The sequence below is a fragment of the Arachis stenosperma genome, chromosome 9, assembly GCF_014773155.1.
Source record: "Arachis stenosperma cultivar V10309 chromosome 9, arast.V10309.gnm1.PFL2, whole genome shotgun sequence".
Lineage (NCBI taxonomy): Eukaryota > Viridiplantae > Streptophyta > Magnoliopsida > Fabales > Fabaceae > Arachis > Arachis stenosperma.
Window position 1 is genome coordinate 36,204,032 of NC_080385.1, and position 19,418 is coordinate 36,223,449.

A 19,418-nucleotide genomic window follows, 5' to 3' on the forward strand; every position below is an offset into this window, starting at 1 on the left:
TTCGCATTTCCTTTAATAATCTATAAAAGCATTTGAAACACATTTCTTTTGTTAAAATTACTCATATCAAAACCAAAACCAACACTCTTTTTCAAATTCTTGGGGAAAAACTTTCAACAGTACCTCTCCAAAAATTGGAGTTTACCACCTGTCACGGGTTACCTCAAACCAATCTCAATACCGCATCGACATTTCGATTTAATGGTTTTCACATTCGTTCTTCAAAAATCAATCATTATAAATCTCAAACTAAAACCAAGGTCACTATGACCAAACATCACAGTACTCATCTCTCAACACCACAACTTGCACTCTCTCATCATCTAAATCCGATTGTGCATTAATGATAATTTCTTCATCCGCTTTAGAACCATCAAAGCTCGCAGCCGCAATCATTTCAAACTACTTGGGTATCATTACTTGCAGTAACCCGCTTAACCCTTCTAGTATTCAAACATAAGATACTATAATAAACTTTTACAGCTCTCATTCGTAGCTATCTTGTGTTACTGCTTCCACAAGTTTCCGTTGCTTTATTCTGATCTCTCGTCTAGTATGAGCTCTATCACTTACTTCCTCAAGTGCTCAACCACAACTTAGCTTGACTGGCATTCACTAAATTTATATCTATGATAGCCAAAACCACATACCAACTTAATCGTACTTTTAGCACGTTGTTACTAATCTTTCGCTTACCAATTCCCCAAACTGTCGGATCTAACGGTTTCCCCCGTTGTTGTAGTGAACACACGACCTTGTTGTTGGCTCTTGGTAGTATTCCGGTTGACCTTCTTAGGACGTTTCTAGGACACATGTCCAACTCCTCTACAACCATGGCAAAGTCCCAATCTACCTCGACACGGAGTTCTCGAATGATGGCTTTAACTTCGCCCACCAGTCATTCCATTCTGAGGTTGCTTTCCGTTAAAGGCCTACCTAATCATTTATGCTCACCAAACCTTCTATTAAGATAACTTAGGGTTATCTAGAACAGATCATAATTTTTTTTTTCATTCGACCATGTATTATGAGTGAATACCAGCCTTCAGCATTATCTAAAGTGGTAAAGAATTAAGTTATCAGTTTTCTTATTACCTCAGGTATGAAAATCGGACCTGGCAGTCTCCCGATCCTTTCGGTGTGGGCAATCTCTGACCAAATGTCCTAGCTTTCCGCAATTGTAACATAAACTCGAACCATAACGGCACGGTCTATTTGGGTGATGACCTCCACATCTCTGACAGCTCAAAACATCTGAAGCAGCCACTATTTGTTTTTCCCTACCTTTTCCTTGGGAATTTTTATTCGTCGCAAAGTCATTTCGCCTTTGAGGAAAACGTTGTGGGTATCCTCTTCTCTTAAACTCTTGACCCCTTGTTGGGCACTCTTGATTGTGCTCCCTGCGGTGGGACTCCCGATGGTCATCCTTTGCCTCAACAGCCTTCCTCACACATTCTTCAGTAATACGGCTCTTGTTTACAAGTTCGGAGAAGACCCTAATCTCCATCGGTCCAACGGAGCTCAGGATTTCACTTCGAAGTCCTCCCTCATACTTAATACACTTCCATTCCTCGAAGTCTCCCGGGGTTCCTTGACACATACGAGAAAACCTGAATAACTCCTCAAATTTATCCGTATACTCAGATACGGACATTGTACCCTGCTTCAGTTGCAGTAATTCAAGTTCCTTGGCCGTTCTAGCAGAATTTGGGAAGTACTTCTTATAAAATTCCACTTGGAAGGCACCCCAGGTGATAGGATAATTCCCCTGCTGCAGGAGACGTCGAGCCCCTTGCCACCAATGCGATGCTTCCCCCGTGAGCAGATAGGTAGCAAATTCAACACACTGTTCTTCTGGCACCAACTGCGCTTGCAGTGCTCGCTCCATGGCCTGAAACCAGGTGTCAGCTTCAGTCGGATTAGTGGTTCCCTTGAACTTAGGTGGATTAACCTTTAAGAAAGTTGCCAGTGTCATCGGGCCCTGAGCTCCACTTCCACCTTTGCCATTATTGTTTATCTGTTGCCCAAGAGCCTCCGCAGTGGCTTGCATAGCAGCAGTCATATTTTCCAACGCCGCCATAAGGTTTACCGGGTTATTCGGGTTGAATTCCGGTCCCTGAGTACTAGTACGATCTCTCTCACATCCCCGACCGGGTCCACGAGGCGCCATCTGGTTCCTATACACACCAAACAATCGATATCAAGTTGATCAGTCTTAATATCGGAAGTATAGTGCTTCAAAGTACCAAAGGTACACTCATGAACTTCATGCTAGATGTATCGGTTAGATACCCTAACTAGCACAGGCACAGACTCAGAGTATGCATTGAAGCATAAGCAGTTCCATCCCTCAGGCTCACGAGGACGAACTGCTCTGATACCATAATGTAACACCCTAATATTCAAATCCTTATGCTCGATTCATAAGTCAATGATATTACGGTGGTACGACTCTCAGGTGGATTTTTTTTTTAATATATAAACATAAGTAATTTCGAAAGGAGTATTAATCGAGAAGCCTGAAAAGAGTAGAAATAAAATCGCGAAGACGTATCACTCACGTCTCAACAACGAAAAGATAGAACGTGAAATCGAAAGCGATATACGGACAAGGCATAAAGGAGATTAAGAGATAGATAACAGATAGATATATATAACATAAGTACTAGCCACTAGTCGCGACCCGCGAAGTTTAGGCCGGCTAGGGTACAGTATGAAAGTAGTTGACAACAGTATATTCTAATCTCTCCCAAGGAGAACATAAGAGCCTCTATAGGCAAGTTCTAAAAGAGTTCAATACATAATATAATCGTTTCAAAACAAAGATGGAGAGATTCTAAGCAAAACACAAAGTAGAGAAAATAAAGATCTTCGCCGTCTCTCAGACGTACCACTGCTCACTTCTGAGCACCTGAACCTGTATCTGAAAAACAAGAGATATATACGGAATGAGAACCCCGGGCCCATGGGTTCCCAGTACGGTAAAAGTGCCAAATAAATACAATGCACCGCAATAAAAACTCACTAAGCATCCTAAACTCCTTTTCACCAAGTATCCAGCCTAGATTCTCACTAATCCATAAATAGGCATCTGACGTAAGGGGATACTAAATCTAGTTCATATTACACATGTTTCCCAAATCGCTGATTCTTTCACGAGTCAGACTCAGAATCATAAGCAAAACCATTACCAGTTGTTCTGCCTCAGCAACTCTATTTCAATACATCATACCCTCGCCTGGAGCTAGTGAAATCACATCACTGCGTCTACTCAGGGGGCTTAAATCATCTCATTCAAAAATCATCATCATCATGCAATCGCATTATCAATTTATCTCATCAAGAACAGCCACCAACATCCACCGACACCAACATGAGGGATCTCTCAGTTATACAAACACAAACAATACAGACAAGTAATACACAAATAAGGTACAAGTGGGACAAGTAGCACGTAATCAGGTAACATAGCATATATGATATAGAAATCCAAAACAAATAGGCAAACCCAAACAATTCAAACATATGCAAATGATGTATGCCTGCCCTATGGCTGATGATATCATCTGTCGGTTATCAAGCCAACCCGACGTGTCCGGTAGCTAACCCGGGCACAGTCTCTCTGTTGCGTATTAATATCATTAGAGGGAATATGTGCCCTGTCGCCATTAGAGGGTATCTGCGCCCTGTCGCCATTAGAGGGTATCTGCGCCCTGTCGCCATTAGAGGGTATCTGCGCCCTGTCGCCATTAGAGGGTATCTGCGCCCTGTCGCCCTTACAACCAGAGAGAAAACACAAGCATGCTTACATTCAACATTTTTCACCATTACCCGGAGCAAGTGGGACGAGCCACAACCCTTGCTACTGCCCAGGTATCTTAAACATTATTCATTCAATCTCAATTCATATTATCAATCCTCATTGTTATCAAATCTCAAACATTAACCTGGAGCAAGTGGGACGAACCACCACCCTTACTACTACCCAGGTATCAAAAATACATTCATTCATTAATCATATATGCAATTATTCTCAGCCATAATCAATAATGGCTTTGCCGTGACCCGGCAATAACTCAGCCATCCGGCTCATGGTCCAATCAAGGACCAGCCATTTATCAATAAATATAGCCCCTCGGCTCATGGCATACACGGTACTCCCACCGTCATCCTCCATATCTCATATACTCATCGTTGATCATCATTGATCATAACTTTTCCCCTTGCTTCACTTGCAAGTTACCACATCCCCTAACTCTTTTCTCATTGATAGGCATATCATAATGATTTACTACATAAGGGGTGAGATCGGAGGCTTAAAAGTATGAGATTTGGCTTTTAAAACTCAAAAATCAACTTTGGGATGAAAACAGGGCCATGCGTACGCGCACTCCACGCGCACGCGCGGATGGCCTTAAAAACTCATCGACGCGCAAGCGTCATGCACGCTAACGCGTGGATTACAAACTTGCCAATCGACGCGCACGCGTCAACCACGCGTACGCGCGGGTGTTCTCGTGCCCCAGGCACAACACTGGCACAGTCCTGGCATAACTCTCTGGAAAATGGCTGGGCATTGGGTGCAGCACAATCGGCGCGCCCGCGCACATCACGCGCACGCGTGGATGGCACTTTTCGGAAGAACGGCGCGTACGCGCCAAGTGCGCCCACGCGCAAGGGGTCATTCTGCTAAAAATTTTCTAAGTTAAAAACTGCAGAATTCACAGATTTAAACCCCAATCTTCCAACGGACATAACTTCCTCATTTTAAATCGTTTTTCACCCGTTCTTTGAACGACATGGACATCTCGGATCCAATTTCATTTCTAAACAGATTTGGTACAAAACAGAGATCCGTAGTCCAAGTTATGTCCCATCAAAGTATGCCCAAACACCATATTTTCATACAAAGCCACAATATGCCATTTTCAAAACAAGCCATTTTCAACTCTTTTCAAAATCAACCAAAACATGCCAATTTCAACCCTTTTTGAAACCAATCAAAATATACCCAAAATCAACATCAAGCCTCCTCAACTCATACATTAACACTTTACCACGAATCGCAAAACCATCATATAATCATCTTTACCCATTTCAAGCAAATGGCTAAATTACAAACATAATAACATGTCATACATCCTTCCTCATCTCAATTTCCAACAATACTATTTCCAATCAACCATCATTATACATAATCAATATCATAATCACTATCACGTAGTTTCACCCACAAATCAACCTTAATCATCCCTCAAGCATATATCACAACATATATACCTCTCATGCATCACCATACCATCAAGACATCAATAATCATAATCACATATATGACCACATAATATTTCTCAACCCAAAACCAAACATACTTCATCTACATAATTTCACCCTTCAACTCCTCAAATCTTATTATTCAACAATCAACCCATTCATTCGCATATTCATTATATGAAATTCATCCAATCACTTGTGTCATCATACAATGCACACATCAACTTACCTCCCTTACCTCTTTCCGGCCTCCGGCCCAAAATTTACGGCCTCCGGCCCAATTTCACAATTTAAATGCATAAACCACAAATTAATACTCATTATCCAATACATCAAATTTTCAATACACCAAGCATACAAGGCCACACAATTCTCAACCCAATCATCAATTCACATTACATACCAACTATGCATATTAGCATCAACCATTTACACAATCCAAACTTAATCCTAGGGGCATCTAGCCTAGGAATTCTCATCACACCACACGGTACTTAAATGAAACTTAAACCGTACCTCTTGTAGCCAAATCAATTGAGCCTCTTCTATGGAAGTCTCCACCAACCTTAGCCCCAAGCCTCACCAAAGCTCCTCAAGCAACACCAATCTCCCAATTGTGCACCAAGATCATCAAATACACTAACATAACCAATATCACATACATACATCAACCTAGGGCTCATAAAAATGATAAATCACAAGGGTTTGAGCACTTCTTACCTCAGCCCATATGAAGTAGGGATAGAACCCACTTAGAATCCATGTTTGAGTATCCCTAAACACCCAAAATCACAAGATTTCAACACTAACTTCCCAAAAACGTGTAACAGTGGGGAATTTCGAAAACTGCGCAGAGATGAATGGAATACTCACCACAAAACTTAGATAGAATTGTAGAGGATGAGAAGAGCGACGCGTGGCCGCAAACGGCTTGTCAATCGGAGCTCCGTAGCTCAAGTTATGGTGGTTTGAAGATCAAAGAGAGTTAGGTTTTCTCTCTTTTCTTCTCTCTTCTTAATTTAGCGCCCAACACCCCTTCTTTAGGGCAAAATGAGCTGAAATACTCATAACTAATGTTTATATATGTTGGGTCTTGGGCCCACTTAGGCCCAGTTCACTTATTTTTGTCCGTTGGCCCAATTTTGGACCAAAACCTTTAAGATTAGCGCTCTAAATCGCACTTCAAATATTTCTACCTCCCCTAATTATAATTCCTCATTTCTTAATCCTATTTACTCATAATCAATTTTTTCAGCTGCAGTACCAGACAGGTCTCAGCCGGTACTGCCGGTCAAAATTTCACTGCGCGCTTTTACGCAGAAAACTATGTCTTCCGACTCGGAAAAACTCACTGAATCCAAATATCATATTTAAATCATCAAATTCCAATCGCCAAATCTTCCAACCATATTCGCTCCTACTTAACTCATTATTTAATTAATTTCGGTTAGACCGGGTATTACAAAAAAGATTTGATTTTTGAAAAAAGATTTGATAAGATAGAATTTTTTAAATTGAAATTTTGATTTGACTAACAAGAAACAACTAAATTTTAAAATTTTTTTGACTAACTCAACCCAAAATTTCGAAATTTATGAGTAAGATAAGGAAAAGATTTTTTTATTTTTGAATTTTAATGAAGAAAGAGAAAAAGAACAAAATGACTCAATACATGAAAATTTAAGATCAAAACAAAGAAAACATGCAAGAACACTTTGAATGTCAAGATGAACACCAAGAACACTTTGAAGATCATGATGAACATCAAGAACTTATTTTTTGAAAAATTTTTAAGAAAAGAAACACATACAAGACACCAAACTTAGAAATTTTTAAACTTTTGACTCTAAAAAATTCGAAAATGCATATGAAAAACAAGAAAAGACACAAAACAAGAAAATCACAAGATCAAACAAAGACAATCATCAAAAACAACTTGAAGATAAAAAATAACATATGCATGAGTTTTCGAAAAGTGCTAGAAAAATAAAAACATGCAATTGACACCAAACTTGAATTTTGACTCTAGACTCAAACAAGAAACACAAAATTTTTTTTTTGTTTTTATGATTTTATTAAATATATTTTTTAAAATTTTTGAAAATTAGAAAAAAAAATTTGAAAGATTTTTGAAAAATTTTTGAAAATAGAACAAGAAGAAAATTACCTAATCTAAGCAACAAGATGAACCGTCAGTTGTCCAAACTCGAACAATTCCCGGCAACGGCACCAAAAAATTGGTACACGAAATTGTGAGTTCACACTTCTCTCACAACTCCGCGCAGCTGACCAGCAAGTGCACTGGGTCGTCCAAGTAATACCTTACGTGAGTAAGGGTCGATCCCACGGAGATTGTCGGCTTGAAGCAAGCTATGGTCATCTTATAAATCTCAGTCAGGCGGATTCAAATGGTTATGATGTTTTGATAATTAAAAGAGAAATAAAAGATAAAATAGGATAGAGATACTTATGCAATTCATTGGTAGGAATTTCAGATAAGCGTATGGAGATGCTTTGTTCCCTCTGAGTCTCTGCTTTCCTATTGTCCTTATCCAATCATGCGTACTCCCTTCCATGGCAAGCTGTATGTTGGTAGATCACCGTTGTCAATGGCTACCATCCGTCCTCTCAGTGAAAACATATCCGCTACGGTTTCCTGCATGGCTAATCAGCTATCGGTTCTCGATCGTGTCGGAATAAGATCTATTGATCCTTTTGCACACTGTCACTGCGCCCAACAGTCACGAGTTTGAAGCTCGTCACAGTCATCCCATCCCAGATCCTACTCGAAATACCACAGACAAGGTTTAGACTTTTTAAATATCAAGAATGCTGCCAATTGATTCTAGCTTATACCACAAAGACTCTGATCTCCCGGAATGGAAGGCTCTGTTGTCAGGAGAGGCAACCATGCGTCGTAAACCAGGAGCCCAAGAGATACACACTCAAGCTCTTGCAGATAGAACGGAGGTGGTTGTCAGGCACGCGTTCATAAGGGAGGATGATGATGAGTGTCACGGATCATCACATCCATCAGGTTAAAGTACGAGTGAATATCTTATAACAAAAATAAGTGTGAATTGAATAGAAAAACAATAGTACTTTGCATTAATTTATGAGGAACAGCAGAGCTCCACACCTTAATCTATGAGGTGTAGAAACTCCACCGTTGAAAATACATAAGTGATGAAGGTCCAGGTATGGCCGAATGGCCAGCCCCAAAACGTGATCAAGAGATCAAAAGTGATCCAAAGATATTTTCAAAAATGATCTAAAGATATGAATACAATAGTAAAAAGTGCTATTTATACTAAACTAGTAAACTAGGTTTACAGAAAATGTGTAACTAAGTGTAGATAGTGCATAAATCCACTTCCGGGGCCCACTTGGTGTGTGTTTGGGCTGAGCATTGAAGCTTTCACGTGCATAGGCTCTTGTTGGAGTTTAAACGCCAGTTTTGGTGCCAGTTTGGGCGTTTAACTCCAGCTTTGGTGCCAGTTCTGGCGTTTTACGCCAGAAAATGGTCTCTGGTTGGCGTTTGGACGCCAGTTTGGGCCATCAAATATCGAGCAAAGTATGGACTATTATAGGTTGCTGGAAAGCCCAAGATGTCTAATTTCCAACGCAATTGAGAAAGTGCCAATTGGGCTTCTGTAGCTCCAGAAAATCCACTTCGAGTGCAGGGAGGTCAGAATCCAACAGCATCTTCAGTCCTTTCTCAGCCTCTGAATCAGATTTTTGCTCAGGTCCCTAAATTTCAGCCAGAAAATACCTGAAATCACGAAAAAATACACAAACTCATAGTAAAGTCCATATATAAATGTGATTTTTGCATAAAAATTAATAAAAATATACTAAAAAGTAACTAAAACATATTAAAAACTATGTAAAAATAATGTCAAAAAGCGTATAAATTATCCGCTCATCAGGCACAAAAAAGCATGTTTTCATAATCAAGCATAATTTAGGAGGAAAGCTCAAAAGCATGCTATTTAATGGAATAAGTGTAGGTTTTTATGATGAAATCCACTCAATTCTAACAAAAAATTATCATAAAATATGGACTCATCAATGATCAACCTCGCCACCATCCACATTCTTCACACTTTCGTGGGATTCTGAATGCACAACTATATCTAAACACTTTGACGTCCTGCACATCGCAAATAGAAAATAAAAATTCAATCTAAAAAATTCCACATTACCACAACTTCAATACTAGTGTACATATCATATAGTTAAATTGTAACAACAATAATTAGTATATGTAGTTACTTGCTACCCAATGCGTTGCGAACATAGTTTTCTTTATTGTTCATAGGACTAGGTGCTTCACAATTTGCAATAACCTTCTCTTGGAGCTCATGATTACACACACAAAATCCTTCAGCTCAATATAATACAGTAGAAAAGGACTTATTTAAACACATCTAAAATTACACAATGACACACAAGAAATTACTTGCACACATCCAACATCATACAAATAAAATTAAAAATTAAAAATTAAATGTCATATATCAATTTATTATTCGCCGATATTTTTTATTACTTATTTGAATACTAGTATTTATTTATTTCGGTTTTTCATTACTCATTTGAACTTTTAATTTTATTCATTTCAATACTAGTGTACATATCGTATAGTTAAATTATAACAACAATAATTAGTATATGTACTTACTTTTTACCCAATACATCAATAACATAGTTTTCTTCATTGTTCATAGGATTAGGTGCTTCATAATCAGCAACAACTTCCTCTTAGAGCTCATGACAACACACACCAAGTCATTCAACTCAATATAATATAATAAACAATGGCACTCATCCAAATCTAGCTACAAAAGGATGGAATATAAATCTAATTCTAAACTATATCAACATTCAAATTTGTCTATCTTGATGATCTTTATTACCATTGAACACTCTATCTAGAGGAGAGGCAACATTCATTTTTGTCGAGGATGTTGAGCTTGGGTTCTTTCTATGACACCAATCTCCATCGCTTGTGTCAGTCTCAGTCAAAAGTTCTCCTTCGTCTAATTTCTCAACAATTTATTTTGGCTTTTTTCTTATTCGTTTCTTAGTCCAAGGTATAACTTGTGCACCCCGCATTTATCAGAGGTTTTCTTCCGTGATTCAAGACGTTGCCCTTTTTTCTTTTAGATTTTTTTAACTCCTTAATATTCTAAATTAGGCACTGTCAACATTATTCGCAACTCTCAAGCAAATTTTCATAGTAAAAAAAATTAAGTACATTGACATATGCATCTATACCGATTCCCGAACTTGTTCTTTCTTTACTACTTGTTGAAGTGCAGCAATAGTCCATTCCCTCATCCATGGTTTAAGACTGCTACCTAAGGTCCCCTTGTTTATTGGTATGCAAGTAAAGTATTTGCCACAAAAACACATGAGCAAATGAGCACTATTGTTCAAGCGAATATAGATATAACAATTGATGTGGCTCAACTTATCAAGAGAGTAAACATGCATCCATCGATAGTCTTTATGCCATCTTACGTATATTTTCTTATCCCCTCCTTAACACAATCATAGATGTGTCTTTCCCATAGCAAACAGGAAGGCCTTCATGACAAACATGATAAAGTAGCATTGGAACTCTTTCTTTTCTATATCGATTGCAACTGAACATCTAATTACATGGTTCTTAACTTCTTTTTGGATTCTGCCTTTAAAGATGTCTGAGTTGATGATACTTTTTCGGATCTAACTTTGGGAAGCTATCACGTGTAAAATGGAACCATAGGAGTGAGAGAAGTACTACCAGAGAAAAAAAACTAACAGTAACCTTACTATACACCGTAGAAGAAAATATATATGCATTTTGTATTAATTATATATTTTAGATATTACCTTTTGTAGGGAGTTCTAATGCTCGCCATAGTATTTGATCGAATCTTTATATTTCAGATGCTCCATCATATTCGTGATGGCAGTTGAAGTGCATCGGGTATCAAGTGTCTTCTAAAAAATGGACACATTGGTTAGTTTATCACTTACTAATTCCGAGAATTAGTAAATTATAAAAAAACAACTTTTTTAGGATTCTCTGATTTCTTTGACCTTTTAACTTTTTCTTTGATATTTTTATCATCGCATTGGATTCATCAAATTTGTCCATAAAAGCTTTATTAGCTTTTCTTTTCCTTTCTTTGGACTAACACAAGTATGTTTTTTTATTGACATTGTAGTTTTGGACTACATATTAAATATAGGATAAAATTAGACGTAAATACATATTTAAAATTATAAAAAAAATAAGCTAAATATTTTATCAATACATCTAAAACTCATGTCAAATAAAAATATAAAAAAATATCAACACAAATATATCCAAAAAAAAAGAAAATAATAGAGACATCCAAATATCTAAGTAAAGCATTTCATATATATAGTCTAAACTTCAAAGACATACAGATACATTCATAAAAACCTACCACGTGAGAATATAGTGAAGCCAATGAATGGACGTCAACTTCAGCATGAGAGAGGAATCCTTTCAAATTTTGAAAAGGAACAAAGAAAGAACTTATAGAATGAGAACGCCCATATTTCTTATGTTAAAGATCAAGAATGATTGGGTTCTTATGTTAAACATTATATATTGACATATGTATGCTTATTGACAAAATGGATTTAGCCAATAGATAGGCATGCACATTTTTTTTATTCTAGTAGTTTCCACATTTTTTCAAAGTCTAAGGTTTGAAATTCCCATATTAGAACAATAATAAACAAATCTTAGTATTTCAATGATTATCTACACAAAATAAGGACACAAACTAGAATTCTGTTATTCTTTTTTGACAACACTTAATTACAAACTCAGTTGGCTTCTATTAAATTATGTTTATGCAGAGTTCACAAACAGTTATGCATTTAATTTTTGTGGAGGAAATATGAAATCTAAAAAATTAACAATAAAATTTTGACTATAAATACATCTAAAATTAAATGAACATAAACACATTTAAAATTAAGTATTTACACATTTAAATTATATTAATATTACAAACTCCAAATCAAACAAAGGCGTGAAAAAATATCAACACAAACACATTCAAAAAAAGAAAAAGAATTATAGACACGTCCAATATTATACATAGATTGAAAAGATAAAACTTTTTATTAAACAAAAACAAAAAGAAAAAAAGAGGGACCAAACACTATAGTAGCCCAAAAAATGTGATTAATGATAACAAATCCCAAATTAAATCAAACAGAATAGTGAAAAAAAAAATTTATCAGCACAGACACATCAAAATACCTAAGATGCGTTTTTGACGCAGAGAAAACGGCAATGAAAAAGAAGGCGGCGTGGAGGAGGAAGGTGGCGCGGATGGGTAAGCAGCAAAGAAGAGGAAGGCTGTGCGGAAGAGGAGTGGTGACAGATGAGGAGTGTGAGGTGTAACTTTGGATTTTACAAGTTTAGCTTGTTGAAACTTAGCTTTTTTGGGTTTTATTTGGGATGTACTAGTGATTAGAAGGTTTAAAATTGATTTGAACAATTAAAATTAAAAATTTAAATTTTAGTTTATTTAAATTATTTTTTGGATGTGTATTTAATTTTAAAAAAATTAAATCTATTTGAATGTGTTTATTTTAATTTTGTTTTCAATTAATGTAATAAAAGGCTGAGTAAATGAATAATTTAAAAGATACCTACTTGAACTCATCTTAAAAAAAAATTAATGCGTTTACATTATCTGTAGGATTAGAAAACAACAATGTATTATCATTTTACTACATGATGCCAGTTACATTGATAAAAACAAAAAATAAAAAAACATTACATCTTATCATAAATAATTTGTGAATACTCTCCCCAATAAATAAAGAAATTGTGAATACAATTATATAACTTTTCATGACTTTGCTTATATATTTTGATATAATTACTATTCGTCATTTCAATCATTACAAGAAAATCTCCTCTAGTCCAATTGAGTTTCTGAAATGTCTCCCCAGTTTGAGTCTCGGGTTTTGTTATTGCTAGTTAGATTAAAATTTACTTCAATATTTGAATGTATATTGTTTGAAATTTAGCTCAGGATTGATTATCTTTACCACAAATTGTACCTTTGAACTCCTCAAAATCTATCAAAACTAAGAAATGGGAGGAAGAGGAGGAAGTTCTTACTTCTTACATAAAGCTATGAATTGCACATGTATTTTAATACTGTTTGACCAAATCCTATGCCAAGAAAAGTTGCAATGGCAATTCCAAATACACCAGCAAGAATGCTAGGCACAATGAGAGAATGCCACCTTTTTGTAGTTGCCATTCCACATGCTGTGGTTGGCCCTCCAACATTAGCGTTGGATGCAATAAGAAGCAACTTCAAGTCGAACCGAAACAGTCTTCCCAATCCAATAATCACCATAAGATGCCCTGCTATCTGAATAAAAGAAAAAAGGAAGATGCTAGGTGCTGTTCTGATAACACTCCATATGCTACCACTTGCACCTATTACTGCAAAGAACACCTGTTTTTATAAGCAGTAGAAACAATAACTTATTACCAACTCGATAAATTTCATATTTATTGGATAAGAATTTAGCCAATCAACGATGAATAAGATTACAAAAAAATGTAAAAAAATGGAGTATTTCTCAATCTACATAATTTGTGTAAAAAATCCAAAAATTTATTATCATAATCAAAATTTAAAATTAAATAAATGAATATTTTTTAATAAGTGATAACTAACTCATATATGTTTTTTTCAGTCTTAGATACATATTTAAGTTCTTTTTGCAATCAAGTCCAACCAAGTTGGTCCAAACTCAGTAAAAAAAAATTTAGTTTTATTAGTGAGAGCGGGAATACACACTCCAACTATCCCCACACATAAACGTTAATATTCCGTGTTCCTCCTCCTTTTTTTTTCTTTTTCTTCTCCTTCGTGTTCCTTTTCATTTTTGGCATTCCTTCTTCTTTGCGTATTTTTTCCTTATCATCATTTTTTTATTGCTACTCTTCTGCGTTTTTTTCTTTTTCTTCTCCTCTTTCTACTGATTTTGCAACATTATGTGTTTCTTTTTCTTTGTTAGATTTTTTTTTGTTTTTATTTTTATTAAGAGAGTAAAATAAGAAGAATCATGAGAAGGTAAAACAAGGAGGAGAAGATAAACAACAAAAGATGATGATAATGAAGAAGAAGAAGGATGGGAAGTTTTGAGTTATCATTTAAATAATTTTAGTGCATTTTGAATTTAAATAAGATGCACTTGGTCTGTATTTGTTTTGAATTAAGTTTGCATATCATTATCATTAACTAATTTTGGTACATTCCGAATTTAAATAAGGTGCATTTGGTCTCATTAACTTTGATTTAGTGTAATTAGTTCATGCAAGATAATTGTAATACTTCTAGTGTCATTTAAGTCATATTGATGGCTTTTCTGTATTATTTACATGCATGTACTTTTGTGGATAATTGAATTTAGTTTGTGTGCTTGTTTTAAACTGAGTTTGTTTGTGTGTCGTCATCACTAAGTAATTTTGATGCATTTTGGATTTGAACAGTTATATGTATAAGAAGATGATGATGACGACAATAATAATAATAATAATAATAATAATAATAATAATGACGACGACGATGAAAGAGGAGGAAAAGGAAGGAGGAAATCCAAAAAATTCAAATGAGAAAAGGAGAAGGAAGAGGAGGAGGAGATGGAGGTGGTGGTGTGCTGGTGACGACGATAATGAAAGAGAAAGATAAGGAAAAGAGAGGAAGGGAGGAAAACAAGAAAAAGTAGCAGCATCAAGGTTGGGAGGAGGAGGAAGAAGAAGACGAAGAAGAACTTAGTTATAATAACTTGGTTAAACTTGGTTAACTATTTTATTTGGTTGTAGAGTTTTATTCATTTTTTAATACTTTGTCGCTATCATCACATCATTCCCTAGTGTTCTTAAAAAGGGGAGAAAAATCAAATTATATAATTGTATCTCTCGTATCGTTGGCACTAAGGTAACTTCTTACTGTGACAAAACCTGCGTATGAGAATTACTAACTCACCTGCATGAGAACCACAGCCATAGCCTCGCCGGAGGGTGAAAGTGAAGAAAATGGTTTGGGAAATACAGTTGCAAGAATTACAGCAATTGCTGTTACCACCGGAAGAATACCCCCTTGGATTCCAAAATATCCTACAAGAAAAGTGGCAGCCTTGCACATGGAAAAGGCCACAGCAAGAGCAGTAGCCATTTGGAGCACAGGAAGTGTGTTCCTTGGATTAGACTTGGTAGTTATTTCATCGTCTGCAAAACATTTAAAAATTAAGTAACTAAATAAATAAGTTAATATTACATGGCTAATGCCAAAGAAAATACTACACATACTAACTAGTAATATTATAATCGAAATAGAATTTAAGCTACCATTCACAGACGATGAGGCTTCTGGAGGCACTCTAGAGGCTAATGCAAACAATGTTGAAAAATACACTGCACAGATAACATTATCTGCAGCTAACCCGGCGGTTAAAACTGATGGGGTAACACCGAGGGCATCAGAAATTGCAACATAGTTGACAGCTGCAAAATAAGGAAAACAATAATAAATATCAGTAGTGAAGCCATGTGATTTAAATGTACAAACATTCATAGCAATATTAATAAGATGTAGGAAGTAAAATGAAAATGACCTCCTCCAATATGTCTGCCCATGAGTGCTGCTGCTATCTTCCAACCATCCTGACCAAGCGATCGCATTGGAACAAGCAGATATGCGACTACTGTTCCAATTGTAGTTGCAACTGTCACGAAAATGTAGAGGAGAAAATAGGTTAATACTTGATAAAACAAAGGAAATGAAGAAATAAAGAAGGCTCGGACAAGCTAATTTTAACCATAGCATTTGTAATTGTTGTGAACTTGTGAGTTGTGATACGTAAGGAAAATAGAAACTTACCAAGAAAACGTATATTTGACAAATTAATGTGAGTTTTGAATTCAGTTCATAAGCTAACAACTGTAATTACTTTACATAATTGGCATCCACAAATTGGTTTCAGCTTCAAAATATGTTTTTACTAGTCACTTAAGCGTGTACTTTATGTTCTTTGTCATAGTGGACTTACTAATAACTTAAAAATCTTAGTAAAAATCTTATATAGTGATTTGTGAAAGCTGAAAAGTGAAGGGGAAAAAAGGGTTATTGGAGAAATGTGAAAGCTATTGCTGAGATCCATATCTTGACATGCTTCTTTTCAAATTTCCTTCGCAAATATCCTAATTGAAACACATTTGAACTGTACAATAATATTGGAAGATGCTAGCAGTTGAGTAAAAGAGATAATACTCAATTTGGTCCCTGAACTTACACGCGAGTCTCAATTTAGTCCCTGAGGTTTCAATTGCCTCTATTTAGTCCCCGGAGTTTATAAACGTGCCTCATATTAGTCCCTGACAACATTTTTAGTATAAAAACGTTAATAGAGCGCTGTTGTAGACTATCACATGTCACGTTAAAACTTGTAAAATGATACAATTTTGGTTTTGACATTTAAGTAGCTCAAAAACAGCATCGTATTACTTATTTTGTTAGGTAAAATTTTAATAAACACCATTTAGGATGTTGTTTTTGGGTTATTTGAGTGCCAAAACGAAATCGACATTATTTTACAAAGTTTAGCGTGGCATCCGGCTGTCACAACAGTGTTCCGTTAACATTTGTACGTTGAAAATTGTTTCAAGGACTAACATGAGTTATGTTCACAAAGTTTGGGGACTAAATAGAGGCAATTAAAACTTCAGAGACTAAATTGAGTCTCGCGTGTAAGTTCAGGGACCAAATTGAGTATTATCTCGAGTATGGACCATTTCAAACATTTAATTACCTACTTTAATGGTTTTTCCTTTTGATGCTCAAACCAGCCCTAGGCTATCATTTCACTTAATCCCAAATTCATTTTATTTTACCATCATATTTCACATTAACCACCTTTTAAAATTCTCCATTAGGCTGCATTTGTTTTTGTGGACAGGACACAGAGACATAGACAATAAATATCTAAAAAGTGTTTAGATAGAGAGATATGGAGATTAGACACAGTGTCTCAAGAACAGTTTTCTTTATTTTAGTATCTCTGTTCTATTGTCTTTGTGTTAATGTCATGTTCTGTCCTGTCTAGCATTAGTTCAACTCAAGTACATATGCCAGAGCAATTACTGTGTTCCAAGATAGCTTTCTGTAAGACAGGAAATACTAGAAGAAACAATCACATTTGATTGACATATCATTAAGATAACTCTATTGCTGAAGTTGTTTGGAATGGTACACCCTTTACATTATCAATGTGCAAATATCTTTTCCCTCGTTCCAAACAGTTTTGTCATAAAAATATTGGAGTAATTCATTCACTCTCTCCATGCCTTAATAAACTTATTTCTTCTCTTTGCCACTCTATGACTACTGCTTTAGACAAATGTAATAGTCAAGCCTCCAAAAAATCATTTGTAAAACAGACTTATAAAGGTTTTCTGGAAGTACGAAACCAAGAAAAAGCGGAACAAAAGAATCATGGATGCAAAGGAACTTAAAAGATAACTGGAAGTCACTGTTCTGCATAAGATCCACTAACCTAGTCTAGAAGAAAATGAAAGGAGTCTAAATCAAACTACTCATCAGTGGATGAGTCTAACAAATCCAGCAGAAGACAACTAAAGATTGTAACTTCTCAACTTCATGTTAACATCTTCAACAATTTAATAAGACAAATCTGCACACCCGATAGAAACATCAAGTATGTAAACACTAAGCACTGCATTGAATAACAAAACCAAACTATTTAAACACATCATTTAAGTTTACTGATATTTAACCAACATTTTCCAATTGAAGCCCAAAGTAAAACCCTTCCAGTTATTTTTATGATTTACCACTCTACAATCATGGAACTGCTTTCACGCTTCGTGCAGATTGCACACAGAATGGAGTAGCTAAAACAGTACACTAAAACCAAAGCTGATTATACCAGCCAGTTAAATGCAGACATATGAACCCACAAAGGAACAAATCTAAGCAAAAAATTATTTAGATCAATAGTTTCTATTGTCCAATGGTGCTTAATCCCTCACTTTTACACTTTAATGAGTTTTGCGCTTGGGAGAAACCAAAGCCGCAACAAAATGAGTTACCTCACCTGAGCCTAACAAGAAAGCTAAGAGGAGTGTTCCAGTGGACTTGACTACGCGGCGCAAGTCGGCCCTGAAGAGCAGCAAGGGAACAGCTAGAGGGAGAAGGAATTTCAAGACGACGTCGTATGCCGAAGCTTTACTTGAAACAATCCCCACATTGCTGGCGGCAAGGCCCACCAATATGCTCACCAGAGATCCACTCAGCGTGCTCCCAATCTTGGTCCTCTCTGACCTTACAATCCCACAATGCTCAGAAGTCAGAATCAGTAAATCTTCAAATTAATCTCTATCAATCATTATTTAAATTAACCACTCTTGCAATAATGTCCCTAAGTGGACTGTTTTGACTTTTGACTACGAATGTCGTACATTCAAATCAATTCAAGCGTGAGTACCAGATTCCAAAGACGGCCGCGACGAAGAGAGCGGTCCAGTTTCCCCAATTATCGTGAGGAGAGATGAGAGGAGCATTCAAGTTGGATCCAATGGCAGATGCAACAATACTGCGTGTGGCCAAAGAAGAAGAACCCTTGATCTTGACGATGGTGGAATGAGTACAAGGGGAAGAGGAAGAAGAGTTGTGTGCAGGGAGCGAGGGAGGCGGAGGACTTCGTTTTTGGCGGGAAAATGACAGTGAGTGATGGGGGAGAGGGTGGGAAGCTTGGAGCCGAAGAAGATTTGAAGCCATTTTTGTTGATAACAAGAGGCAGAGTGAACGAATGACTGAGAAAAGCTGACGGTCAAATAGTCACCGTTAGTTCTAAGATTGCTGACTTTCTAAATCTGGTAACTTAGTTGACTTTAACTAGATCGAATGTGATGGATAAAGTGGGATCCATTACACCAATGAATGATAGCAAAGAAACGGAATGTTAGGAAATGATTTTTCTCAATTGTTAAAAAAGATGGGGAGTCTAAAGTGTGATTTTTAATTTTTTATTGTTTATTTTTGATTCTATTTAAAAAATTAATG

The 19,418-nt window shown here is 36.2% G+C and overlaps 1 protein-coding gene across 1 annotated transcript; it reads right to left on the reverse strand.

Annotated features, from left to right (window-relative positions):
- Nucleotides 1-13,438: 13,438 nt before the first annotated feature.
- Nucleotides 13,439-19,153, reverse strand: LOC130951812 (uncharacterized). The gene is made up of 6 exons (XM_057880548.1): nucleotides 18,841-19,153; nucleotides 18,451-18,677; nucleotides 15,952-16,062; nucleotides 15,686-15,841; nucleotides 15,324-15,565; nucleotides 13,439-13,784 (listed from the first exon to the last, which is right to left on the reverse strand). The coding sequence occupies exons 1-6, from the start codon at nucleotides 19,131-19,133 to the stop codon at nucleotides 13,452-13,454; spliced, it is 1,362 nt and encodes a 453-aa protein (XP_057736531.1). The 5' UTR covers nucleotides 19,134-19,153; the 3' UTR covers nucleotides 13,439-13,451.
- Nucleotides 19,154-19,418: the final 265 nt, after the last annotated feature.